General features: G+C 38.8%; 3 protein-coding genes and 1 long non-coding RNA gene across 4 annotated transcripts; 1 reads left to right on the forward strand and 3 right to left on the reverse strand.

Annotated features, from left to right (window-relative positions):
- Nucleotides 1-1643: 1643 nt before the first annotated feature.
- Nucleotides 1644-5350, reverse strand: LOC138893321 (uncharacterized). The gene is made up of 2 exons (XR_011408578.1): nucleotides 5217-5350; nucleotides 1644-4364 (listed from the first exon to the last, which is right to left on the reverse strand). It is a non-coding gene; the product is annotated as an uncharacterized lncRNA (long non-coding RNA).
- A 16795-nt stretch (nucleotides 5351-22145) lies between these two features.
- Nucleotides 22146-22550, forward strand: LOC138894080 (probable kinetochore protein SPC25). The gene has a single exon (XM_070178756.1). The coding sequence runs from the start codon at nucleotides 22146-22148 to the stop codon at nucleotides 22548-22550; it is 405 nt and encodes a 134-aa protein (XP_070034857.1).
- Nucleotides 22551-23814: 1264 nt separating this feature from the next.
- LOC117274190 (uncharacterized) lies at nucleotides 23815-24601 on the reverse strand. The gene is made up of 2 exons (XM_033653409.1): nucleotides 24469-24601; nucleotides 23815-24416 (listed from the first exon to the last, which is right to left on the reverse strand). The coding sequence occupies exons 1-2, from the start codon at nucleotides 24599-24601 to the stop codon at nucleotides 23815-23817; spliced, it is 735 nt and encodes a 244-aa protein (XP_033509300.1).
- Nucleotides 24602-26755: 2154 nt separating this feature from the next.
- Nucleotides 26756-27352, reverse strand: LOC138894081 (uncharacterized). Its single transcript, XM_070178758.1, has one exon. It carries the CDS (start codon nucleotides 27350-27352, stop codon nucleotides 26756-26758), a length of 597 nt encoding a protein of 198 aa, XP_070034859.1.
- Nucleotides 27353-27652: the final 300 nt, after the last annotated feature.

The following is a 27652-nucleotide window of genomic DNA, read 5'->3' on the forward strand; positions in this document are numbered from 1 at the left end:
AGAAGCTCCCACAAAATCGCCCCAAGCTCGGCTTCCATGGAAGATTTGAGATAAAATGAGCCAAAATCCGTTTTTGCAAACTTATACACTACCCAAGCTACCTTCATCGCGAACGCATCACTGCACTCGCGTTCGCGAAGCTCAACAAACTCAGGCCTAGAAATCCTTCTTCGTATTCGCGAAGCACAATCTTCTACAGCCCCCAGTTCCTTTACGCGAACGCGAGACAGGGCCCACGAACGCAAATCTTTGCCAGCTTTCCATTTGCGAACGCGTCTGCCCAATCACGAACGCATAGAACAAAAGGGCCCAGTCCAAAATTCCTTCTTCGCAAACGCGTGAGGCTCTTCGCGTTTGCAAAGAACAACACCAGCACCAGCAAACGAGCAACAATAACTTAGGCAAACTTGGTCCGAAACCACCCCGAAACACACCCGAGGCTCCCGAGACCCCGTCTAATCACACCAACTAGTCTCAAAACATGAAACAAACCTGCTTGAGGCCTCAAATCACACCAAACAACATCAAAACTACGAATCAACGATAAAAATCCTTCTTTAACCTTTCGAACATCCAAACATCGACGAACGCGTCCGAATCATATCAAAACATTCTGTAATGATGCCAAACTTTGCGTGAAAGTCACAAATCACAATACGAACCTATTCCAAGGCTCGAAACCCCTAACGGACATCGATAACATCAAAATCCACTTCAAACCAAACTTATGAAATTCTTAAGCCTTCAAAATGCCAACCTTCCATAATAAGCGACGAAATTCTTCCGGACCACCCGATACTAAACCCGAACATACGTCCAAGTCCGAAATCACCATACAAACCTATTGGAACCTTCAAATCCCAATTTCGTGGTCGTTTACTCAAAAGTCAAACCTTAGTCATTTCTTCCAACTTAAAACTTCTGAAATTAGAATTTTCTTTCCAAGTCAACTCCGAACTTTCCGAAATTCAATTCTGACCACACGTACAAGCCATAATACCTGAAGTGAAGCTACTCAAGGCCTCAAATCGCTAAACGACGTGCTAAAGCTCAAAACGACCGGTCAGGTCGTTACATTCTCCCCTATTTAAATATACGTTCATCGTCGAACGTGCTAAGGACTGCTCCGGAGTTGTCCAAAATCAATGTTTAACACCTCATTAACCTACCCGTGACACCACAACCCAGTTAAGAACATTAGCTCAAGCCAGATTGATGATCCTCCCTATAACCTAATAACGACTAGGTCGGGAATCGAAACTAGAGTAAGAATTTGAAAAGTAAATACAGAAGCAATAACAATAAGGAATTGAACAACTAGAACTAAAGGGCAAAAAATAAAGGATATGGGAAAATTCAAGGAAAGAATTCCAAGAACGCAAGTTCTATAGCCTTGACAATATCAAAGCAACAACGTCTTGATTTATTGAAGAAATCAAACGCCTTTACTTAAAAGCAAATCAAAACAATAGATTCGGATCTTGACCGCTTTACGAGTAACTTGAGACAACAATTAATAACTAGTACTAATCGCCTTCTAAGAATACCACAAAGGAATCAAAGATATCACAATAGAGAAGTAATATTACTACCTTGAACTATGAACTAGTAAAGGTTGAAAGATAAATCTCAAAGCACAAGTAACAAAGGTTCAAAAGAACTCTCAAAGTATGATATACTTAATCAATAATGAAGTGTCTAAATAAATGAGAAGCGCTCCTTATTTATAGGAGTACTAAGGCATAAAAATTTATTACAATTAGGTAGGGTGGTTGCTAAGGGGTAACAAAAGTCATCAAATTATGTAGGGGATGCTAAGGGGTAACAAAATCATCAAAATTAGGTAGGGGCTGCTAAGGGGTAACAAAGTCATCAAAATTAGATAGGGTGGTTGCTAAGAAATAAGAAAAGTCACAAAATTAGATAGGGGCGGCCAAATCCCTTTGGGTAGATTTGGGCCTTAAAACTACTAGTTTGGGCCATTGGTTTGGACTCCAATTGGGTTCCATTTCAAACACCCCCATTTGGACCTCTTTTAAGATCATTTTGGGCTCTTCTGGGTGCCCTTTTGCTAGATTTCAAAGGCCGAGTTCGGGACACAATCTTTCTCCTCTTGGACTTCAATTTGGGCCACCAAATAATTGTAAAACTTGTATAATTTATCTCCTTTGGTCTTGAGCTCGTCCTCCACAATTAAAAGTTTCTTTATTTGCACTTGAAGTCTAGTGGCCTTGTTTTGCAACTCTTTAGCGTGACATCTTGTTAAAGGCCATCTTTGAGATTCCAAAACTTCATCCTTGTCCTTGAATAGAGTTGAGCTTCGTAGGATGCTATCATTCCCCTCTTCTTGAAGAAAATTCGTACTCGAATTTCGACCTTGCAAGAAAAAGAAAACACGCACTAGTAAATAGCATCCACTAATCTGAAAAAATAGTAGGAATAAAAAAAGATAGTGCCCATGTGTCCATTTAACCCAATTAATCCTAATAGGTGTAAATACTCCCTTATAAAGTATATGGACATCATCATCCCAACAAAATTTATGTCTACCTAGATCAATACAATAAAATCTCTCTTAGATGTGCCATGCAATGGAACTTGCAATTTGATCATGTCGGTAAGGTAGTCCATATGTATACATAACAAAGAAATTATAAAAGATTGACCACACATCCATTTAATATAAGTATCTCTACCACATATATCAAAGAAGATACTTTCATGATATATCCAACTATCTACAATTACAAATCTCATGGATTCCTCTACATGAAAGAGTATTTAATCACAAGTATTACAACAATCATGCATATCATCTTTACTAGTAACAAATACTTTTACAAGCTCACAATGAACATGACTTGAAGGATGACTCCCCATCACACAACAAAAATCACATTCTAGCAATTTATCACATGAAAACTTATTAGCCACTTGAATAAGAGAAGAAGAAATATTTAACTCATTCACAAGCCTCTTCTCATAAATTTCATGCCTCTTTCCACCAAGTTGGAATACATAATCATCTATGTCATACATAATTTTAAAAGGAAGCAAATTACTCTTGCACTTTAACTTCGATATTACAGTTAATGACTTGATGTGCATCAAAATATCATCAACCACAACAATTATAAAGTCACCAACTTAAAAAATAAGAGTATAATTTATTACCTCCAAAATTACCTTAGGTGTTCTAGAAAGGCCAAGAATGCAAATAAACTAATTATACATACCATACTTGGACTTATTTACCAATAGAACATCATCACCTTGTATTCTTTCATTCAATGACTCCAACTTAGCAATGCTTTTAGGCAACTCTATGTCATAAACTTGTAAATAAGGATAAAAATAGTCAAAAGGTTCAATAACAAATAATTTAACCAAGCTTTTATCTTCAACCATCCAACAAGAATTTATTTCGCCAAATTCTTGTTGGAATCCAATTGGATCCTTTGACACCATCTCTTGTTCCTTACCTCCCCTTTCAAAAGGTCTTTCAATATGTGGCTGCACAAAATCATAAGAACTAAAACAAGAAAGAGTTAATGGGTTAGGAAGTAAAGAAAACTTTTTCTTGCTTACACTCTCTTTGGCTTTTATCACAAGACTAACTTTCTCCTCACCCTTAGCCTCTTTTCTCTCACTAAAATTTTTTTCTTTTTCTTCACTCAAACCCTATTGCTTTTCTCTCTCAACCCTACAGACTTTTGTTGTCTCATTGCCTTCTCTCTTTTCTTTTTTCTCAAGATTACTCTTTACCTCACTTGACATCCCACTCTTTTCACTCAAGACAACCTCTCCTTTTTTCTCTCTTGGAATGTCAACATGCACTCCCTTACTCCTCTCATTCTTTTCTCTCTCATATTTTTTCATATTCTCTTTAACAATCTTTTTATCTTCACAAATTTGTGAGAGAGTCAAAGACCCAAGAATGAGTTTCTTCCCATTAACCTCAAAAGAGTATCTATTTTTTTCTATACTATATGAAGCACTTCTATAGACATACCATGACCTTCCCAACAAGATATGAAAACTATTCATGGGAATGACATCACACCAAATTACATCCTCATACCTTCCGATAGAGAATTGCAATAATACTCTTTTATCTACCTTTACTCCTTTCAACATGTAGGGTTCAATATGTTCAACACAAGGCAAGTTCAATTTATCAACCATATAAGTGCTAATTAAGTTATAGCCAAATGCTTTGTCAATTCTAAGGACATAAATTGAAGACATCACTTTAGCTCTTGTTTGAAAAATAACTTTACCATTGTCTTCCTTCCATTCGGTATACTGTAAGTTTGGCTTTTCAAGTTGTTGAGTCATAGCTCACCTCCTTCCACTGTAACTACCTGTTTGAGATATATTGACATAGATTAAAGGAAATATGTATCTATCAAATTTGGCTTTTTTCCTATAATGCTCTCATCTTTCTTTGCCTTTTTTTTCCTCTCGAAATTTATAGTTAAACCCAACTCGTATGAAGTTCTTAGTAGTAAAATTCAAAATTTTTTTTGGGAAACTAATGAAAGAAAAACCAAATCCTAGAACTACTAGGCTCGGTTGAAACAAGACGCGAACAAAAAGGAAAGGATTATATATTTATAAAAAGAGTAAGAAAATTTGAATTTTTTTTCTTATCTTTGAAATCTAGGATCCTCTCTTCTTGTTTCCGTTGTTAAGTTTTAAAAACAAATTAGATACAAAACAAGATTCTTGGAGAGAAAGCAATTCTTTTTTTTAAAACTGATTTTCATTTTTTTTTCTTTTTTTTGCTCTTAGTATTCAAGAAATCCCAAGAATTATCAAGAAAGACATCTTGATAGAACCGCTCTGATACCACTTGATAACGACTAGGTCGGGAATCCAAACTAGAGTAAGAATTTGAAAAGTAAATGCGGAAGCAATAACAATAAGGAATTGAACAACTAGAACTAAAGGGCAGAAAATAAAGGATATGAAAATATTCAAGGAAAGAATTCTATGAATGCAAGTTCTATAGCCTTGACAATATCAAAGCAACAATGTCTTGATTTATTGAGAGAAATCAAATGCCTTTACTTAATAGCAAATCAAAACAATAGATTCGGATCTTGACCGCTTTACGAGTAACTTGAGACAACAATTAATAACTAGTATTAATCGCCTTCTAAGAATACCACAAAGGAATCAAAGATATCACAATAGAGAAGTAATCTTACTACCTTGAACTATGAACTAGTAAAGGTTGAAAGATAAATCTCAAAGCACAAGTAACAAAGGTTCAAAAGAACTCTCAAAGTATGATATACTTAATCAATAATGAAGTGTCTCAATAAATGAGAAGAGCTCCTTATTTATATGAGTACTAAGGCATAAAAAGTCATTACAATTAGGTAGGGTGGTTGCTAAGGAGTAACAAAAGTCATCAAATTATGTAGGGGCTGCTAAGGGGTAACAAAGTCATCAATATTAGGTAGGGGCTGCTAAGGGGTAACAAAGTCATCAAAATTAGGTAGGGTGGTTACTAAGAAATAAGAAAAGTCACAAAATTAGATAGGGGCGGCCAAATCCCTTTGGGAAGATTTGGGCCTTAAAACTACTAGTTTGGGCCATTGGTTTGGACTCCAATTGGGCTCCATTTCAAACACCCCCATTTGGACCTCTTTTAAGATCATTTTGGGCTCTTCTGGGTGCCCTTTTGCTAGATTTCAAAGGCCGAGTTTGGGACACAATCTTTCTCCTCTTGGACTTCAATTTGGGCCACCAAATAATTGTAAAACTTGTATAATTTATCTCCTTTGGTCTTGAGCTCGTCCTCCATAATTAAAAGTTTCTTTATTTGCACTTGAAGTCTAGTGGCCTTGTTTTGCAACTCTTTAGTGTGACATCTTGTTAAAGGCCATCTTTGAGATTCCAAAACTTCATCCTTGTCCTTGAATAGAGTTGAGCTTCGTAGGATGCTATCATAACCTTAGCTAACAAGCTTTAGAACCAAATTCCAACATCCAGAATTTTTCATGAGACCCGATTCTAACATACGAACACCGCATCAATCACCAGAAACTGTACCCAGCATGACCATGCTCCTTCGCTGAAATCACACCATGCACCACATAAGTCGTTTGACCATAACAACATCCCCCGACCATAATAGCTATAATTCCATGAACCCGGTGCCCACAATACACCTCATAACACATATAAGCCCTAATCCAACTCTCACAATACTGCCACGACAGAAGAGATGCGTAGAAACTAATAACTACCTGCCGAATCAACAAATCATGGAGTCTCTCCTCCTGACAAGAACCATTACCCTATTCTGAACTGAATAACGATATTTTCTCTTTAATATACCCTACATAACTCCGATCGCACTGATCCCAGACCCAATAACCTCGTCTCACCCAGTACAAGCTGCTCAAGCAATAAGCCATCTCTAACACTGCCCAGGATTTCATATGACGCCATCAATGCGCCAATAAGCTACAACTTGAATATGACACATAAGGAAGAACGAACTCTGGCAAAAAGAACTACCCAGCCCGCGTAATGAATAAAACAGTCAAATATATGCTATGAACCTTTCTCAAATAATGAGGAACAGAATACACAAGAATAGATATAGGGAATTGAACTCAACATCTTACTATTACGGTATGCAACCCGATCTACACATGATACCATTGTGGTATGCAACCCGATCCAAACAACATACCTGTGGAGGCGTGCCACCCGATCCACTTATAACAATCTATAAGGATACACCTATCGATCTAGAATGCTCATACCCACGAAATGCCCGAATATTGACCACAAGCACGCCAAGTGCATAACACAATCCCTAGGGAGACGGATAGCGCCATACGCTACAAAATCCAAGCACGACTAAGGTGCAATAAATGACCTGCATCTCGAGAGCCATCTCGCTCATATAACACCACAAACTACATGGGATCACAACACATGTGCGAATAATCAAGCCGCCTCACAACCCACCTGTCACAATAGAGTGTTACATGGAATAGCTGACGACGGGAATAACATCCATTGCCCGAAGACTCCTCCATAAGCAATGCTATGCCGAATGAACGCATCCGACCTGACATAGAGCACACATTAACATTAGACCCACCAACAGACCTCAATCCGATTCTAATCATGCCATACTGGGCCAACAACCCTTTGAGGAACCACAATGGCCCAATTCATGACACACACTAGCAGTCATCCCAATCCGAAACAAACTCCCACATTTCACGGCCAAAGGAATAGAGCGCATTCCAAGCATAAACTCTCACATTAACAATAGTACCAAAACTTTCCATACTTGGTTTCAATCTTTAACAATCAAGTGACTAACATGCCACACTTATACAAATTTCCCCGTGGGGTACGCTCCTACGACCTTCCGCACCAGGTTGCAAAGTCTACATATCCATACCACCAACCGTACTAATTCTGTAAAGCAAATCAAGAATTCGCAGATCAATACACAAAGCCTCTTACACAGAACACCGTTCTCAGATGACACTAAAGAAAATGCCAGCTTACTCTGAACATCTGAATTCTCCCCTACTCATCCGAGCTCATGACCTTCCTGTCAACACCGAACCGCAACCTTGTTACTCCACTTTCAATTCCCATGCCACTCATTGTACCTATCATGCCGCTACGAGAGAGTACAAGAATTTCATAATAACTTCTGAACCACCAATAGAATAACACTTCATCGACTAGAAACCTTTCACTCAACATATTTCAGAGGAACGATGGCAACACATAACCGAATTCCCATAACCTCAGAATATACAACCCTCAAGTTGTTGTCTAAACCACCATAACTCTTATGGGATCCATCTATACATAAAAGGCCATTATAATCAAATATCCCCAAATCAATCAAATTACGGCGGCTGTCAAGCCTGCACGTACCGCCACAAATCACCTGTATAACATTAACACGTCGAAGGAACTGATCATTGCCTCAATCATGTTGATTTAAACCATTACCAACCGACCCAACTTCCTCCGATTTTCTCTTGACCTACCTTAGAAATAATAATAGCTTCATTCAAAAACATAACAAAACTCGATCAAAACTCATCCCGAGTGACCCAAATCATGAGATCACATTGTCTCAATACCCACTGCAAAAACTCGATCTTTAACCACACAACGGACCCAAAAGCTTTAGAAATTGTGCTTACATCCTTGAACCCATTAGAACCACTATTGAGAGCCGCCACCCACTCTGTCTTGGTCTCAGGTATAACCAAACCCCAATGCTCTTCTAGCACATGAACACCCTCTTAGAGAAGCAACCAGCTGAATCATTTTCCTTGTACATCACATCCACAAGAAGCATAAACTCTGAGTCTTCCCAAAATTGCACATGAATCGGTAAGGCGAAGTATAGCACACATTCATCGAGTTCTTCGCTCGAATTACCCCTGATGTATTATTTTCTTAGTCATAATAACCCACTAATGCACCGATAACCAGAAACAGCACAAGAAGACAACCACGTGATCCAATCATAGACGGTGGGGCTCCCCCACTTAGCTTTAAGCTACAATTACATAAACCTAGAACCCACAAAGATTCCTCCTTCTCAATTACCATGATCTTGCACCTTTAACCCGCAAAATTTCTAAAAATTCCTTGTTAAACTTTTCATGAACATTCTGAATTATCAGTCACAATCACATATTCGACCTTCTGTCGAGTAGTAAGTAGAACTCTTCGTAGAAACTTCATCAAAATCACGCAACCGCTAACCTGCTCACATGAGACAACCCACATGTGGAATTCCATGCCGACATCTCCCAATGACGTTGCACTAGGTACAACTACCACGCATTCAGTAAACCCTCATGAGCCCATGCTTATTCACCAGCTGTACAAGTTTGTTCCTTCCCCATTGACATCAACTGAAAGTCCGACAATACGTTCCAAACTCGAAGTCAAGTTGCATTCAAAAATGGTAATAAAGTTTTCACACCCCTCTTCATTTAAATCAAACTCCTCTTTGCCATACTCAATATTCCTCAGTGCAGTAGCTTCTATCTCAAATAAAATCTGTAGCCTTAGTCGCTTCCCACCATGATTCCCAAATCGCTCTAAACTTTTCTCATGGCATGTTGATGTCCTACCACAGAATCCATATGCTACTTTGCCGCTCCCACTTCGGTTAAACCACCTCCTTTAAGCAACTTCTCAGCCTCTGCTTTTCATGCTTGACCTGCTAGCAATTCTACCACCATGAGACACCTTCCATTATGTCCTTCCTCATCATTTGTTGCCCAATAGCTGTCTCAAATCAAAATCCATCTCTATAGCACCTGAACTGATAAATTGCTACCAACTCTAAGCCTCCTCGAAGATCATCTTTCTCGAGATATCAGCATTAGAAACACTGATTCGATTCAGAAACCGCTACACACTAACATTTCTGACAACCGCTCCTCAGGCACCATTTCACAACACCCTGCCCTGAAGGCAAATCAAGAAAACCATAACACTGGCAGACTTTAATGCGTTCAACAAGGATGATGACACCACATCACGAATGAAATTTCCACCATGCTCGAAAATATCATGTCTTGTTTCTCCATCATCCAAAGCTTGAACATCCATAGTCGGGTTGCCTTTCCTCCGCTGGAATTAAATGCCGAACCTCTAAACCATTACTGAGAAATCCTCATTTCGAGTCATTCACTGTCGAAATCCATAAATAAGCACCCTATTATCACACCAACACTGTGCGATAACAATGCATGGACATCATAATAATTTGTGCATAGCCTCGAAACCATAGAAAATACAGATACTTAGCTGAAATAACAAAACATCATTCCGCAAGGTGACAATAATAGCCTGCCCGAATATGTAGGGAAAAACATCCTACACCACGTCTGCAGTACCACTATAACTCCTCGATGCCAAATTGATAACAAGCGCCCCATGTCGCGTAAGATTGAGTAGGAAGGAAATAAAGGCACAAGCCTCAAAGGAATTAAATCGCACGATGACGAATCAAGAAGGGAAGTGCTCCTAACAACTTTGTAGCCTCTCAAATATAAGTACAAACGTCTCCGTATCGATCCGCAAGACTTTACTAGACTTGCTCATGACTCGTAAGACCCAAGTGAACCTAGAGCTCTGATACCAAGCTGTCACGACTCCAAATTCACTATAGGTCATGATGTCCCCTAACGCCTCCGTCAGGCAAGCCAATAGTGATTAATCTACTTAGTTACTCATTTTATTATTTTCAAAATCATGAATCCTATTGAATAAGTAGTGTAAAATCTAGTACTCGTAGAAAACCCGTGATGTTATTTTTCAATTTTCGTATAAGGTATAAATTACAAGGTGAAATGATAATAATTACGTGAACTACAATAATGAACACCCAGTAGGTATCTTCAAAATCTGGTGCCACAAGTCCATGAGCATTTACTAAGGAGTACAATAATAATACAACATCTGTCTAAAATGTAAGTAAGACAGAATAAAATAAATAATACGATGGAGACTCTGTGGACTGCGACGCGTAGCCTGGAATGCAGCTCACATGAAGTCTCCTCAACAGCTGCGCCTACGCGCCAAGATGATCTTCAAATGAACCTATCAGATCCTGCACATTTAGTGCAGAAGTGCAGCATGAGTACGTAAATCAACGCGTACCCATTAAGTATTTAGCCTAACCCCAGAGAAGTAGTGACGAGGAATCGACATCGACACTTACTAATGGTCCAAAAAATTAATATGGTAAATCATAAACAAATAAGAGTACAACAATAGTAGTGAGGTAAATCTGTAACTAACACAATCTTCCAAAATTTCTTTTAATAATATCAATCTCTCAATCTCTTATTCTATCTCGACAGCTCGGAAATATCAACTGCCAATAACAAATGGATAAGAATTCCCATATAAAATGAAAGGCATCAGTGGAAGGAAAATCTCACGAATATTCGGACTGCTAGCGATATAACGCACGATTATGCCGAGGTTGTACGGCCAGATCTCATAAAGAATATGATACTGCCGAGGCGATCGGCCCGATACCATCATAACGTGTACACTGCCGAGGGTCGTGCGGCACGAAACATAGATGCATCTATTATACTGCCGAGGCGAACGGCCACCTCCCATGAGATTTTGGTACATAATCCTGCCGAGGCATTCGGCCCGCTTCACAAGAAAGGAAATAAATTATCTAATTACGAGACACGAGCTTACGATATAGTATATGAACACAAGGTGAGTATAACCTTTCAGTTTCTCAAAATGTGTATAATTCATATAGTATATGAACACAAGGAAAGGAATTATCAAATTACATGTATAATTCATGTATTTAACTCACAATGTGAAGAAATCACTTACCTAGTGAAGGGTGACAAAGAAGCTCCCACAAAATCACCCCAAGCTCGACTCCATAGAAGATTTGAGATAAAATGAGCCAAAACCCATTTTTTGCAAACTTATACAGTGCCCAGGCCACCTTCATCGCGAACGCGTCACTGCCCTCGTGTTCGCGAAGCTCAACAAACTCAGGCCTAGAAATCCTTCTTCGTCAACGCGACAAGTCCCTCGCGTTCGCGAAGCACAATCTGCTACAGTCCCTCATCTCTTTTACGTGAACGAGAGACAGGGCCCGCGAACGCGAAGCTTTGCCATCTTTCCCTTCGCGAACGCGTCTGCTCAATCTCGAATGCATAGATTAAAAGGGCCCAGTCCAAAATTCCTTCTTCGCGAACGCGTGAGGCCCTTCGCATTCGCGAAGAACAACACCCGCACCATCAAAAAAAAACTTAGCCAAACTTGGTCTGAAACCACCCTGAAACACATCTGAGGCCCCCGGGAACCCGTCCAATCACACCAACCAGTCCCAAAACATGAAATGAACCTGATCAAGGTCTCAAATCATACCAAACAACATCAAAAATACGAATCGACGATCAAAATCTTTCTTTAAGCTTTCAAACTTCCAAACTTCGGCGAACACGTCCGAATCATATCAAAACATTCCGGAATGACGCCAAACTTTGCGTGCAAGTCACAAATTATAATACAAACCTATTCTAAGGCTCGAAACCCCGAACGAACATCGATAACATCAAAATCCACTTCAAACAAAACTTATGAAATTCTTAAGCCTTCAAAATGCCAACCTTTCATAATAAGCGCCGAAATGCTTCTCGACCACCCGATACTCAACCCGAACATACGTCCAAGTTCGAAATCACCAGACGAATCTATTGGAACCTTCAAATCCCAATTTTGAGGTCGTTTACTCAAAAGTCAAACCTTAATCAATTCTTCCAACTTAAAGCTTCCGAAATTAGAATTTTCTTTCCAAGTCAACTCTGAACTTCCCGAAATTTAATTCCGACTACACGTATAAGTCATAATACCTGAAGTGAAGCTACTCAAGGCCTCAAACCACTGAACAATGTGCTAGAGCTCAAAACTACCGATCGGGTCGTTACATGTCTCATGTGTTAGACTTCAGCTCAGTCCAGTTGGACAAGGATCTATCTTATGTTGAGGAGCCGGTGGCCATTTCAGACAGGCATGTATGAAAGCTGAGGTCGAAGAACATTGCTTTAGTGAAGGTTCAATGGAGGGGTCAACCAGTCGAGAAGGTGACTTGGGAGACCAAGCATGATATGTGTAGCCATTATCCTCATCTTTTCACCACTTCAGGTCTTTATACTCGTTCGAGGACGAACGTTTATTTTAAGAGGGAGGATGTAGCGACCCGGCCAGTCGTTTTAAGAATTTTAGCCCCAATACCATATTTATTGCTCCCTCTATTTTATTTTATGGTTATGTGACTTGTCGGGGCGCTTGTGCCGGGATCGGGAGAGCTTCGGACTGAAATGAGACACATAGTCCCTAAATAGGAAGTTTAAGTCGTAGGAGTTAATCGTAGTTTGGTTTGTGTATAGACGACTCCGAAATGGAGTTTTGACGGCTCCATAGCTCCGTATGGTTATTTGAGTCTTAGGAGCATGTCTGGATGTTGATTTGGAGGTTCGTAGGTCATTTCGGCGTTAATTAGCGAAAGTTGGAAAGTTAGAAGATTTTTTGAAAAGTTTGACCAGGAGTGGACTTTTTGATATCGGGGTCGGATTCCGATTTTGAAAGTTGGAGTAGGTCCGTAATGTCATTTATGACTTGTGTGAAAAATTTGAGGTTAATCGGACTTGATTTGATAGGGTTTGGCATCGAATGTAGAAGTTAAAAGTTTATAAGTTCATTAGGCTTGAATTGGGGTGTGATTCGTATTTTTGATATTGTTGGATGTGATTTAAGGCCTCGACTAAGTTCATATCATATTTTAGGACTTTTCGATATATTTGGTTGAGGTCCTGGGGGCCTCGGGTGTGATTCAGACCATGTTCGGCGCAATTCAGATCATTGAAGAATAGCTGAAGTTGTTGGTTTTCTCAGGTCTGGTTTCCTTCAATGCGATCGCGTGGTTTGGTCCGCGATCGCGAAGGGGTGTTTGGGTGGACTGGTGTTTTACTATACATGTTCGCAGATAAAGGGACACGATAGCGGAAGGTTAGTTCCCAGTGAGTCGCGAACGCATGGTGCAGGTCGCGTTCGCGTAGAGGAATTGGGTGCAGCAGGTTCGCGCACAGTTGTACTTCGCGATCGCGTGGGTGAGTTCGCGATCGTGTAGGTCTGGGTATTCATTTATCCGCGTTCGCGTGGAGTCAGCCGCATTTGCAAAGGCCATTTTGGGGGTAGTCTTATTTTCTTCTTCACGATCACGAAGGATATTCCGCGACCGCGTAGTTTAAATAACTGGGCCGCATAACTTAAATTTCAAAACGAGGGTTCATTTTTTTATTTCACATTTGGACTTTGAGAGCTCAGATTAAGGCGAGATTTTGAGGAATTTTCAGAGGAAGTGTTGGGGTAAGTATTCTTAACTCATTTTTGATTAAATTCCACTAATCTATCATTGATATCATCATGTAATTAGAGATTTGGGATGAAAAATTTGGGGAAAGGTGCAGAAGTTCTTAGACCAAGTTTTTGGGTTTTGGAAGGCTAAATGAGATCAGATTTGGATAGTGCTTGTATTGTTGGACTCGATATCGAATGAGTGTTCGGATTTTATAATTTTGATCAAGTTCTGAGATGTGGGCCCGGATAGACTTTTTGGAGTGATTTTTCAATTCTTAGCTAAGATCATTATTTCATTATTTAAATTAGTTTTCTATAGTTATATTTATAGTATGATAAAGGTCTTCTAATTGATTGATTGAGCGTGGTTTGAGGTAAATGACTTGTCTAACCTTGTAGAGGGAGGGAGGGGGGAATTCCCGTTAGGATTTGGTATCGTGGTGATAATTTGTGATTTGTGAAGGTTGTGTACGCAAGGTGACGAGTGCGTACACGGGCTAAATATTGAAATTCCCATTTTAGCTACGTAGTTTCCTTTTTAATCCTTAATTGAGTTACTTTAGCATGTTATAGTCATTATGTTTAGCCTAATTTTACGTGTCTACTTGTCTTATCTCCTATTTGCAACTTGTATTACATGTTTAGTTGAATTACTTACTTTTCTTGATTTCCGTATTCATTACTTAACTGTGAAATTCTTTACTTGAAATTGTTATCCTTAAAATATCTTGATATTGAGTTTGGTGTAGAATTGCAAGGCCGTGGTTCTTTTGAGGCACGGTGTAAGTTGTGAAATATCATTTATTTAGTTGATGTGTTTTGGTTTTCGTGCTATTATTGAGGTGATTGTTTGGTTGTTTGCACGGGTTTTCTGTCGTGCTGTTGTTATTGTTGCACGATATTTCTGTCATGTTGTTGTTATTATTGTACGAGGTTTCTGTCATATGGTTGTTATTCTTTGCACGAGGTTTCTGTCGTGCCGTTGTGATTATTGATACGCTGCGGTGGTATAAGGTCTGGATGTTGAAACGCATGCGGTGAGATAAGGCGGGCTTGATACGCATGACTAGTAGGGGAACTACTAGAAGTCATGCAGTGTGATAAGGTGGGCTAGAACGCGGGATGCTATTTTGAAAAAATAATTTTCAATACTAAATGTAAAGGCTCCCCCGGTAATAAAAGGAAAGTGAGTTATTTTATGATTTGGGACTACGAGGCGGTACCTCGGGAGTGCCCATGTTGATCATCTCTAATTACTGTATTGTTTGGTTATTGTTTCCTTGACATGTAAAATTCTTGTTTTTCTTTCGTGATTTTATTAGCTTCTTTGATTCCGTGTTGTTACTTTCTGTAAATTGTTTACTGTTTCACTTCCCTGTTATTTCATTATGTCTTTATATTTTGTCTTGTTTCTTATTTTCTCCAGTAGGGTCTTGACCTGACCTCGTCACTACTCTATCGAGTTTAGGTTTGGCACTTACTGGGTACTATTGTGGTGTACTCATACTACGCTTCTGCACATGTTTTGTGCAGATCCAAGTACATCTTATTAGACTCGGTATTAGTGCGATGTGTTGCTGCTTTGGAGTCTTCAAGGTACACCTGCCCGTGTTCGCAGGCCTCGGAGTCCCCTTCTACTATGTTTTCCTTATTTTTTTAAGTTTTTGATAGACAGTGATGTATTGTTCGGCATTGTATCTAGAGCTTGTGACTTATATCTCACTGGGTTTTGGGAAATTATACATTTTGAGCTTATAGTCTATTAATGAAATTGTTGAAGTTTTGAAATTTTAAGTTTTTATTTGATGTTTCCGCATATTGGTAGGCTTACCTAGTCTTAGAGACTGGGTGTCGTCATGACATCCTACGGAGAAGATTTGGGGTCGTGACAAAGGATAGCTTGATTGAAGAGTAATGAACATACTATTTGTATACCCAAAGAATCATATAGGAGTATAATTTTCGTAGAAAATTCTTTCTCTATTTTCTTTTTAACAATGATAATTATATTATATATAATTGATTGGTTTTAATTTTATGACCTATTATAAGTCTATAATTAAGAATAAGAAAAATAGGAGTGCTGACCGACATTATCAATTTTAGTAACCTGAATACTATTGTATACCCGGAGAATCATATATTAGTTTTGCAACAAATCTTTCTCTATATTCTTCTTATCTATGGTAATTATATTATGTATAGTTGATTGAGTTTAATTCTATAACATGTTATGAGTATATAACTAAGATTAAGAAAAATAGACGGAGTGCTGATTTATCTATTTGTTCAAATAATAAAAGGATTCATAAGGTAAAATTTTAATTAATTTTAAAATTCTAAAATTAAGATTTCCTACATAGTAGTTCAAATAAAGAAAGATTTAGTAAGTAAAAGTTTAAAAGTATGATAATAATAATAACCCCTACCATAAAAGTAGATAGACTGTTTCCAATAGAAACTCGGCATCCTTCCCTCCAAGAACTCCCCACCTTGCTCTTGGGGTGACTCGAACTCACAACCTCTTGGTTGCAAGTGGAGGTTGTTTACCATCAGAGCAACCCCTCTTGTCAAATAATAATAATAATAATAATAATAATAATAATAATAATAATAATAATAATAATAATTTGTATTTTATTATAGTAATTATTAGAATGTGTTTTTATATTTTTGGTATATAAATTTTATAGAAGGATAGTTTGATTAAGGAGTAATGAACATACTATTGTATACCTAGAGAATCATATATAATTTTCGCAAAAAGTCTTTCTCTATATTCTTTTTTAACAATGATAATTATATTTATATAATTGATTAATTTTAATTCTATGACCTGTTATAAGTCTATAACTAAGAATAAGAAAAGTAGAAGGAGTGATGACTGACATTATCGACTTTAGTTATACATAACCTGAATACTATTGTACACTCAGAGAATCATATATATTATTTTTGCAAAAAATCTTTCTCTATATTCTTTTTAACTGTGATAATTATATTATAAATAGTTGATTGAGTTTAATTCTATAAAATGTTATAAGTCTATAATTAAGAATAAGAAAAATAGCAGGAGTGCTGATTTATCTATTTGTTCAAATAATAAAAGGATTCATAAGGTAAAATTTCAATTAGTTTTAAAATCCTAAAAATTAAGACTTCCTACATAGTAGTTCAAATTTAAAAAAAAAAATTAGAAAGTTAAATTTTAATTGATATTAAAGTTCTAAATATCAGAAAAAAAAATTAAATGACTCAACACGTTGTATCTGATTTTAGTAGTGTAAAATTAACTTTCAATGAACATGATTATTAAAAGAGGAAAAACATCCAAGTAGCGTACATGAATGTAAAAATTTGCATACGGTTTAAAACCCAAGATGTTGCAGTATCCAATTTCATATTCACTAAAAATTTGTTTGTCTCACATCTCGTTGATAATTTGACATGCTTTTGTCAATTTATTTCTTTTAAAGACAAAACCTTAATTACTGGCGAATTGCATTAGGATTCATATAAGTTAAAATTTCAATTGGTTTTAAAAGTTCTATATATTCGGATTTCCTACATAGTAGCTCAAGTAAAGAAAGACTTAGTAAGCAAACATTTAATTATTGCTTTTAAAGTCTTAAATATTAAGAAAATAATTTAATTACGATTTTATCAATGTAAAAATTATTTTTAAAATATAAAAAAGACGAACAACATTTTGCTAAAGGATTTCGTTCTTTTAATATAATATATATAAATATTCAAGGAAATAATTTTAAATTTTTATTTCAAAAATGGTTCCAATGATAGATGTAGTGTTGTGAGGGGAGGCAATGGGTAAAAGCCATAACCATACAGATGGAGAAATGTCAGAAAACTGAAGCTCTTGACTTAGTTGTTATGGCTTAAATGAGGGTGTCGGGATGGAGGGAGCTTTCAAAATTTTGATGACAGAATAAGCAGCCCATGACTTTGTGGCAGCTCATTTTGAAGCAAAATAGCTAAACCAGAGACAGTTCACAAAAAATGTGACATTTGATTCTTTATCACTAAGATAGGAATAGGACACTTGAAAACTATGGTTGTTGAATCACAGAGGAAAAAACTTTTAGAAGAGAAAAATGAGAACAAACAAGAAAATATGGGTTGGAGATCAGAAGATGTTTAATTCCTTGCCTTCGGGGATATGTCCACACTGTGTTTCTTATCTACTTTATTTGTTTTTCAAGAAAAAAAAAAAGTTTAAATTTGTTATGTATTATTCTGAGTTGCTCAATTTTGTCTTTGTTTACCCGCAAAATGATACAGTTGAATTTGTAACGTGGTTTATAAATAAACGAATCGATTTGATCCAAAAATGATAAAGAAATAGAATAAAAAACAAGATTAACGATTGGAATTAAAGAAGATAACGAGCCTAACTTCGAACTTGGTCTTTCCGAGAGCAGAAATGAAATCAATGATAAAGTGATGATAAAACTATTAGATTGAACTAAAATAATGAAGTACAATTTTGTGTGCACAATATTATTTTTTATCTTACAAGAGTTGTCAATTTGATATTTATAGTTACTCCTAGGGAGATAAGATCCTAAAATCAAGCCCTTCTTGAATGAGAATAAAAACGTCATTGATGGGTGCATAACGGCTGGCTTTGAATGCAGATATTCTTTATAACGGCTGCTCATTAAATGTTATCCGGTGTCAAGCTTTTGAGTTTTTGCCATCGGTTATGCCCCCGTCGGGATCCATCTTGTACCGGTTACGCACTTCACAATCGATGTTGATTATTTATCGATTCAACTTCTATATGTTCTCGGTGCCACGTGTCACCTCGCTATTTAGCCACTTGAAATCAACCAATTTCACCCCATACAGATAGTCCTCCTACTTTTCGGTAACGCAACTCAGTGTTACCGGAAAGTAGATGAATATTCCTTTCTTGGCGCGAAAGTTCCTGAACGGTCTCTGACATTTGAAGAGACGCACGTCTCTTCGTATTTAATACCCCGAACACATGCTGTCCCGTGATTCAACAAGTATTTTCACCATATTTTGAGGTAATCATGACTATGATTTTTTCCATCTATATCTTCTCCACTGCTCATCATTTTTACTTCTTCATTTTTACTACTCTCACAATCCATCTCTTTCTCTCAACTTTCTTGGAGCCTTTTTTTATAGCATTCAGCTTTCTTATCTTTGCTAACCTTTTACCACCATGTCTTCTTCTTCTTATATTGCTTCCTTCGGAAACACCGGTCTTTGCTTCGTAGAGGCTCGAAAAAAAACAAAGCCAAGGAGGCTGACGTTGAATCTGATCCTCCAATTATTAATACCATCATACCACTTCATCTCAGTACTGCAAACGATCTTCCAGAAAAAACCCCTCCTGCGACTTCTCAAGGCCACCAGTTTTGGCCAGTTCGCAGATATCCCTCCTCCATTTGTCCTTCTAGTATCCCAACTGTGAAGGAGAACTGCAACTGCCCCAATATTAAAATCCTTGCCCGAGATATGGTAGAGTGAGTTACCTATACCAAGGAGGGGATTTATATATGTCTATACGTATCCCTTTACCTTGGGTCAATTCTCCTTGGGATCGAGCATAATTTTGGAATTTTACCACTGATATTAGGTCTGGTTAGAACAAGTAGGCCATCTATATGGCGGACGGTGACCTGCCTTCGCCAATTGTGCACTGAAATCGAGAAAATCCTAACTCTTGCACATATGATGAATCTTTACTCTCCCAAGAATTTTCGGCGGGGGGGGGGGAGGGGGAGGGGGTATTAAACTTCAGCAAGTGTGGCCATCATGCCCTTCTCACCAGCGTAGATGACAACCATGACCGTGGATGGATAGAACAGTTTGTCGTTGTTGCTACCAGGGCCATCAATCTAGCCACAACTCCAATTTTTCCCGAGTCGTGGAACCTGTTTTGTAAGTCTTCGGTTATTTGCTTCCTTTCTCCGTAAAAAGGCAATTTCCTATTTTACTGATTTTTGTTTCAATTGTTTTAACTACCTATTAAGAATCTCCACGGGTTCACGGTCTAGACCGATGGGTTCAGAAAATTCTGGATATAACGACTCTAGAGACCCGTCGATAGAAAGAAATGCCTCCCAAATACGGATGGAAGGCCAAGAATCATGGTAAGCCAAGTCCTTCTTTCTTTTATCCTTATTCGAACACAAGAAATCTGATGAATAAATTGCTAACTCCATTTTTGCCTTATACAGGGCTCCCGGGGGATTCCATCACCTTCCCTAATGTTGACACATTAGATGATCCCGAGGAGGACAGGATGGTGTTGCAAAATGCCTTGCCCGAAGCAGAGCTCGTGGATCTACCTCCGGTGAGGGTGCCTCCTCTGGGAGTTGTCACGCCCCGCCCTCGGGGAGCGCGACTGGCGCTCAACAGAGTTATCTCAGTCGAGCAAGCCTGTACAGTGCCGTCTACCCAACTCACCCACAAATAAAAAGAAGAATACATTTCATTAATAAGTCAATAAGAAGTCATGTGAACAACATTGGTTCATTTTCATTAGTTACGTCATTAACAAGTCTTCAAAACAGTACGTTGTACAATCATAGTTAAAGAGGAACAGATGATACCATTACAATATTTTTAGTTTAACATTCCCAAAAACAGATACAACCCATACTATGTCTACGGAGCCTCTATCAGGAACAGAAGAACACTATGATAATGCCGGCAACAAGGCCCCGGCTATCCTCAAACATAATACACAAGGAACAAAAGATACATGATCCCAAAATGAAGTGGGGCTCACCAAGTCAGTTGGGAAGAGGATGTACCACTATCAGTAATCAATGTCTCCTGCTGTGGAACCACCTGTATCCATTAAAGATACAGCGCCCCCGGCAAAAGGGACGTTTGTACATGTCGAATAGTACTAGTATGAAAACCAAAACATCTATTCGAGAATTTGGAAATACAACATGAATATGATGAATCATGGTAACAATCATAAGTCTTAGATAGCCATAAAAGTCAAACAGATTTGTTAAGACCTTCCAATAATATTTATAAATTTCCAGTCAGGGATTCTCTACAACTACCTTTTCACAGAGTGGCTTTGCCACCTCACCCAAATATATGTGGGTGGAGGTGTATTCCACTATACCCAAACTTTACACAAAGCGGCCTTGCCGCTTCACCCAAATGTATGCAGGTGGAGGTGTATTTCATAATCCCAAAACTCTACACAAAGCGGTATTGCCGCCTCACCCCAATGTATGCGGGTGGAGGTGTATCCCAATCACAATCTCTACACAATTTAGCATCACAGTTTTCATTTGAAACACGACTTCAAGTTGTAATATTTAGATAAACAATCCATATTTTGAATACGTTCTCACAATAGTAACACAACATAACAATAACATTTGGAACACGTACGGAACATATATCTCTTGTCACAAAGCTTATTCGGAATAATCGGTTCGTGGTGAACAACTTGACACTTACAAGAATAATATAAGGTTCAATTCTAAGAGAAGAGTTATCCAACATACCTCAATGGAGCTTCCTTAAACTCTAAAATATTCTATAATTCTTAGCAACTTCAATCTATTTTAAAAATATAACAAATTGAACCAAAATTAGGAGGATGATCATGGTTCTAGCTCATTTGAGCATTTTGTCAAACAATAGGTATGCATTAAGGTTTCAAGGTCCTCCTATGGTGGATTCCATCATCCCAAACCCATTATCTACCATTCGTATCTTAACAATCTTCTTACACCCTTTGATAACACATGCATGCAAGATGGACAACTCTCATGCCCAAACATTATCTTACTAATTAACCAATTCTAGATAAAATTCGAGATTGAGGGTTAGGGTGTAGAATCTTACCTTTAGGATGAAGACCTTATGGGTTTTTCTTGTTAATCTTCCAAGATTTGAGTAAGAATTGATGAATAAACAACATGCATAGTGTGGTGCAAATATCATCCTAACTCCCTTCTATCTTCTTTACCATTTACATGTTGCCACGACAACCTTAACTTTAACCTCTTTTATGCTAACTTGCTTGCTTCTGAGGTTGATTTTAGATAAACAAGAACTTGCTTCCGAGCGGGATCAACATTTGGCTGAGAGGAACCAGCTTGCCGCGCGCCTTCCCAGTACTGGAGGCAAACGTTATAGAGATGAGTGAGCTCGAGTCTCGATTACAGCAAACCTAGCAAGACAGAATGGCCCACAACCAAGAAGCTGCCCAATTACATGAAAAGCTTCAAGAGACTAAAGCTAAATGGGCCGAGCTTCATGATGTTGTAATCGCCATTGCCAAGCGTGAATCTGCCTTCGAGAAGCAAATCAATAACTTGAAGGCCAACTTGTGCTCCAAAAATGAGGAGGCCAACGCCATCGAGGAGAAGAGGGCCAAAATGGAAGAGAGGCTCAAAAGAATCATGGAGAAGAACCGGCTTCACTCAACTACCAATGTTGAGCATGATTCCCGCCTCAGTGCCACGAAGGATGAACGAGAGCAGCTTCAGGCCAAAATCGATAAACTCCAAGCAAAAATTCAGGATCAAGAAGATTCCCTCATCTTCGAGAAGACCTATGTTATATATCATATGAAGAAGAAGACTTAGGAGGAGGCTAAAGTGGGCATTGCAGATATCGACGATTGCATTGCCAATGCTTGGGAGCTAGAGTTGACTACTCGTGAAAATCTTCCTACTCAGCCCGTTGCGGATGACTTCTCGAATACTAGTTCCGAGTATTCGGGAATCGAAGGAGAGACTGAAGAAGATGAAGGCCCCGAACCGGTAGCGGATCCGCCTCCTTCTACCGGGGGGAATGTAGACCCTTTTCTTCCTTCGGGTTTTGGTGGCAATGAATAATGTATTATATTTTCTTTTATCTTTTGTAACTATGCCGAAACCTTTTCTATGTTCGGCCTTTTTATCCTTTTTACGTTTAGTTGATAAAGCTTCGGGTATATTGTTCCATCTGATAGCTTCCGATTCTGGGAATAAATTCTTCTAACATCTAACCTTTACTATAAGGGTTTCATAAGAGAGGGGCCTTATATTTAAGGTGCTCTTGAAGAGGACGTCTCATGTTCATTACGGCACAAGCATTTGAAGTTTTTGTTAACTTTCAAACAATAAAATTAACTCATCATTTGAACTAGAAATAATTTAAAAATAAAAGGTATTGGCTTTATTCCCTTTATCTTCAAAACTACACAGGCATTCGTTTTCTTAAGTAAAATAAAGCTACCAGTACATGTGGCTAACTTGTAAAACTTGTTTCTATGGGGCTGGTCATGTAGTCCCCGGTCCTGACAAGACATTGATCCTGGTTCTTGCAGTCCTCGATTTTTGTGGCACTCTTGGTGTCGTATCATGCACTCCCCCTAGTGTTTGAATGCAAAGCATGAGAATTCAAACATTGGAAGTCTCGTATTCATACCGATGCTTCACCAGTGGGAATAACTTGTGAATGGTCAAATAATTTTTAATAATGGTAGGTAAGGATTGCCATCGAGCCAAAGATTATTTAACCATCAACATAGTTGCTTGCCATCGGTGTGAGAATTTTAGTGCTTGATGTTTAAAGGTCATGCTTTTGCCGATGATGCCTCCTTCGTAGTATGTTTTTCATTGCTGCCTCGTTAAAAACCTTGCCATAAAAACTAGATTGGGATAAAAACTGTTCGAACGGAAAAAGATTGCAGCACATCCTTTCAGTATCAGCAGGAATCATCAGCAATAATACCTTTTGAAGTGAGTCACATTCCAATTGCTGGGCAGTTGGACTCCATCTTGATCTTCCAATTCATATAACCATTTACCGGTGATAGCCAAAACCCGGTAAGGACCTTCCCATGTTGCTCCCAGCTTCCCGGCGTTAACTTCCCGAGTGCTCTGAGTGACCTTCCTCAAAACCAAATCTCCCACTTTGAAATAACAAATTCACCCTGCGATTGTAATACCTTTCCATCCTTTGCTTTTGGGCCACCATCCTCATGTATGTCAGGTACCAGTGTTCTTCAAGCAAGTCTAGCTTCACTAGCAACGCTTTATTGTTTGATTTTTCATTTGCTCGGGAAATCCTCAGAGTCGGCTCACCCACTTCTACTGGTATCAAAGCCTCCGAGACATATATGAGAGAAAAAGGTATTTTGCCGGTGCTCGGCTTTGTCGTGGTCCGATATGCCCACAGCACCCTCGGTAACTCGTTTGGCCATTTGCCCTTAGCGTCTTCTAGCTTCTTTTTAAGGTTTTGAATGATTATCTTGTTAGTTGACTCTGCCTGCCCGTTATCACTCGGGTGGCATAATGAAGACGTAATTTCTTTGATCTTTAGTCCTTCCAAGAATTTAGTGACTTTTGAACACACAAACTGCGGCATGTTATCACATAAAATATCTTTTGTTATACCGAATCGGCAGATTATGTGGTCCCATATGAAGTCTACCACTTCGCATTCTCCGATTTTTTGGTAAGGACCTGTTTCAACCCATTTAGTAAAATAATCAGTTAAAACTAAAAGGAATCTTACCTTCTCGGGGCTCGGTGGCAAAGGACCAACTATGTGCATCCCCCATTTCATGAATGGCCACGGAGACACCACCGAATGTAAAAGTTTTGTTGGTTGATGTACTAACTGTGCATGACATTGACATTTGTCGCATTTTTGTACGAATGACTTTACATTCTGCTCCATCCGAGGCCAATAATATATAGTCTGATCAATTTGAGAACCGATGAATCCGCACTGGAATAATTTTTGCAGGCTCCTTCATAGACTTCCTTCATCACATAGTCCGCCTCCGAGGCCCCCAGACACCGAGCCAGTGGTCCACATTTTCTTCCCTCGAAATATGAATGATCGACCATTCTCTGAATCGTGCAAGTAGCGTTTGAACCTTGTTTAGGTACTGTTGCATGTGCTCCTCCTTTGTGTCGAAAACCCCATATAATTGGTCTACCACCAGTTGGAAGTCGCACATTATCTTGATGACCTTGGAGCCTAGCCCCCGAGCTAGTTCAAGTCGTGCAACTAAAGCCCCATACTCAGCTTCATTATTAGTTAATGGTACAATCCTAATGGCATGTCTTAGGGTCTCCCTGGAAGGCGTGATTAGAAATATTTCGAGACCAAACCCTTTTTACGTTGGAAGCTCCATCAGTAAACAAGGTCCAAACTACTGGCATCGTTCCCGACACCAACACTACTTCCTTAACAGACAAAGGCATTAATCCCAAACTGAAATCGGACACAAAATCGGCCAATACTTGGGACTTAATTGCATTCCTTGGTTTATACTCAATGTTGAATTCACTTAATTCGACTTCCCATTTAGACAAACGGCCTGACAACTCAGGCTTGTGAAGGACATTCCATAAGGTAAAGGTTGTCACAACAGTTATCGGGTGACACTGAAAATACGGCCTAAGCTTTCGAGAGGCAACTACGAGAGCTAAAGCCAACTATTCGAGGTGTGGATAACGAGTCTCCGCTCCTGATAATATCTTACTAATGTAATAACCAGGAAATTACATACCTTCTTCTTCTCGGACCAAAGCGGCACATACCGCCACTTCTGAGACTGCTAGATAGATTTATAACAGCTTACTTCCCCCCGGTTTTGACAATAACAGAGGGCTGGACAGGTACCTTTTTAGGTCTTTCGATTTTTGTTGGAATTACGGAGTCCATATGAAGTCATTCTTCTTTTTCAGAAGTGAAAAGAAGTGATGACACTTTTTCGAGGACCTTGAGATGAATCTGCTGAGAGCCGCTGGCCTGTCGGCCAGTCTCGGCACTTCCTTCAAACTTGTCAATTGGTCCGGGATGACCTCGATAGCTTTGATTTTATCGGAATTTACATCGATCCCTCTTTGCGAGACCCGGAACTCCAAGAACCTACCAGAACCAACCCCAAATGTGCACTTCTTCGGGTTGAGTTTCATGTTATGTTTCCGCAAAATGTCAAAAGTTTCCTGGAGATGTTTCAGATGATCTCCTACATTTAAAGACTTAACTAACATGTCATCAATGTTTACTGCCATTGTTTTTCCTATCTAATTTTCAAACATCTTATTGACGAGCCTCTGATAAGTGGCTCCGGCATTCTTGAGCCCAAAAGGCATCATATTCTAGCAATATGTGCCAAAGTTTGTTATGAAATATATTTTTTATTGATCCTCTGGATTTATCTTGATTTGGTTATACCAGGACTAAGCATCAAAAAAATTCATTAACTCATGTCCGGTCATAGCATCAATCATTTGATCAATGTTCAGCAATGAGAAAAAGACTTAGGGGAATGCCTTATTCAATTCTTTATAGTCTACACACATTCTAAATTTTTTATTCTTTTTGGGTACTACAACTACGTTGGCTAACCATTAGGGATATTTTTCCTCTCGGATCGAGCCAATATTGTGTAGTCGGGTTATCTCTTCTTTAACAAACATGTTCCTATCGGGCATTTCTTTTGTCTTACCGTTGGGAAATTTAGATCCAGACTTAGCTTGTGGAATGCCACCTCTAATGGGATACCTGTCATATCCAAGTGCGACCACACAAATCATTCAACATTAGCTTTAAGAAAATTTAAAAATCCTAACCTGAGCTCGGGATTCAAACCCGTTCCAAAATGAAATTTCCTTTCCAAGAACTCTTCGAACAAAGCCACTTGCTCGAGTTCTTCCGTGGTCGATTTGGTCACATTCGTCTCCTCTGGTACCTGAATATATCTTGGAACCTGGTAGGATTCCGATGACTCCTCGCCCTTATCGCCTTCATTCGAAAAGGGAGAAGGTGTCGATTCCTGTAATTGCTATTTGTTGGAATCTTTTCCCTTGCCGCTGGAAACAATCACTGCGTTCATCTCCCTTGCCACCGGTTGGTCTACTCTTATTTTCATGATACCTTCTAGAGTCAGAAATTTTAGAAATTGGTGATATGTCAAGGGCACGGCCTTCAGCTCGTGTATACACGGCCTTTCGAGAATCATGTTATAACCTATGTCGCCATCTACTATTTCGAACATGGCGGTCTTTGTTACACCTTCGACATGAGTAGGTAGAGAAATCTCTCCTCGAGTTGTCACACTTATCAATTTGAAACCAGCTAGGAGCTTTGTCGCCGGAATGATGTTCCCGGTTAATTTCGCTTGCTCCAGAACTATCCATTGTATGATGTTGGTTGAACTTCCTAGATCAACCAAAACACGCTTAATTTTAAAATCTAAAACATTGAGAGATATTACCAAAGCATCATTGTATGGCAGAAGAATTCCTTCAGCATCCTCCTCCGTGAAGGTGATGTCGTCCTGCAAGACTTCTCGGACTCTCTTGATATGAGTCACAGATATCTTTGTTTTCTTAGGTGCTGAAAAAGTCACCCCATTGACTTTGTTCCCTCCAAGGATCATGTTGATGGTCATCCGAGGTGAACCTTTTGTTGTCTTTGATGGTTCCGCGTTGTCCAGGTCACTTAAAAACTCTCTAAGATGGCCATTCTTTAACAACGTCTCCACCTCTTCTCGAAGTTGTCGACAATCCCCAGTTCTATGGCGGTGAGTCCCATGGTACTCACACCATAACTAGGATCCCTCTGGCTTGGATTCGATCAGATAACCTTCGGGAACCGGGCCTCTTTGATATTTCTCATTGCCGACACCAATTCTACTAGGCTGATATTAAAGTTGTAATTTGATAACTTGGGATATGCA

This window comes from Nicotiana tomentosiformis, chromosome 6, assembly GCF_000390325.3.
Source record: "Nicotiana tomentosiformis chromosome 6, ASM39032v3, whole genome shotgun sequence".
Classification (NCBI taxonomy): Eukaryota; Viridiplantae; Streptophyta; class Magnoliopsida; order Solanales; family Solanaceae; genus Nicotiana; species Nicotiana tomentosiformis.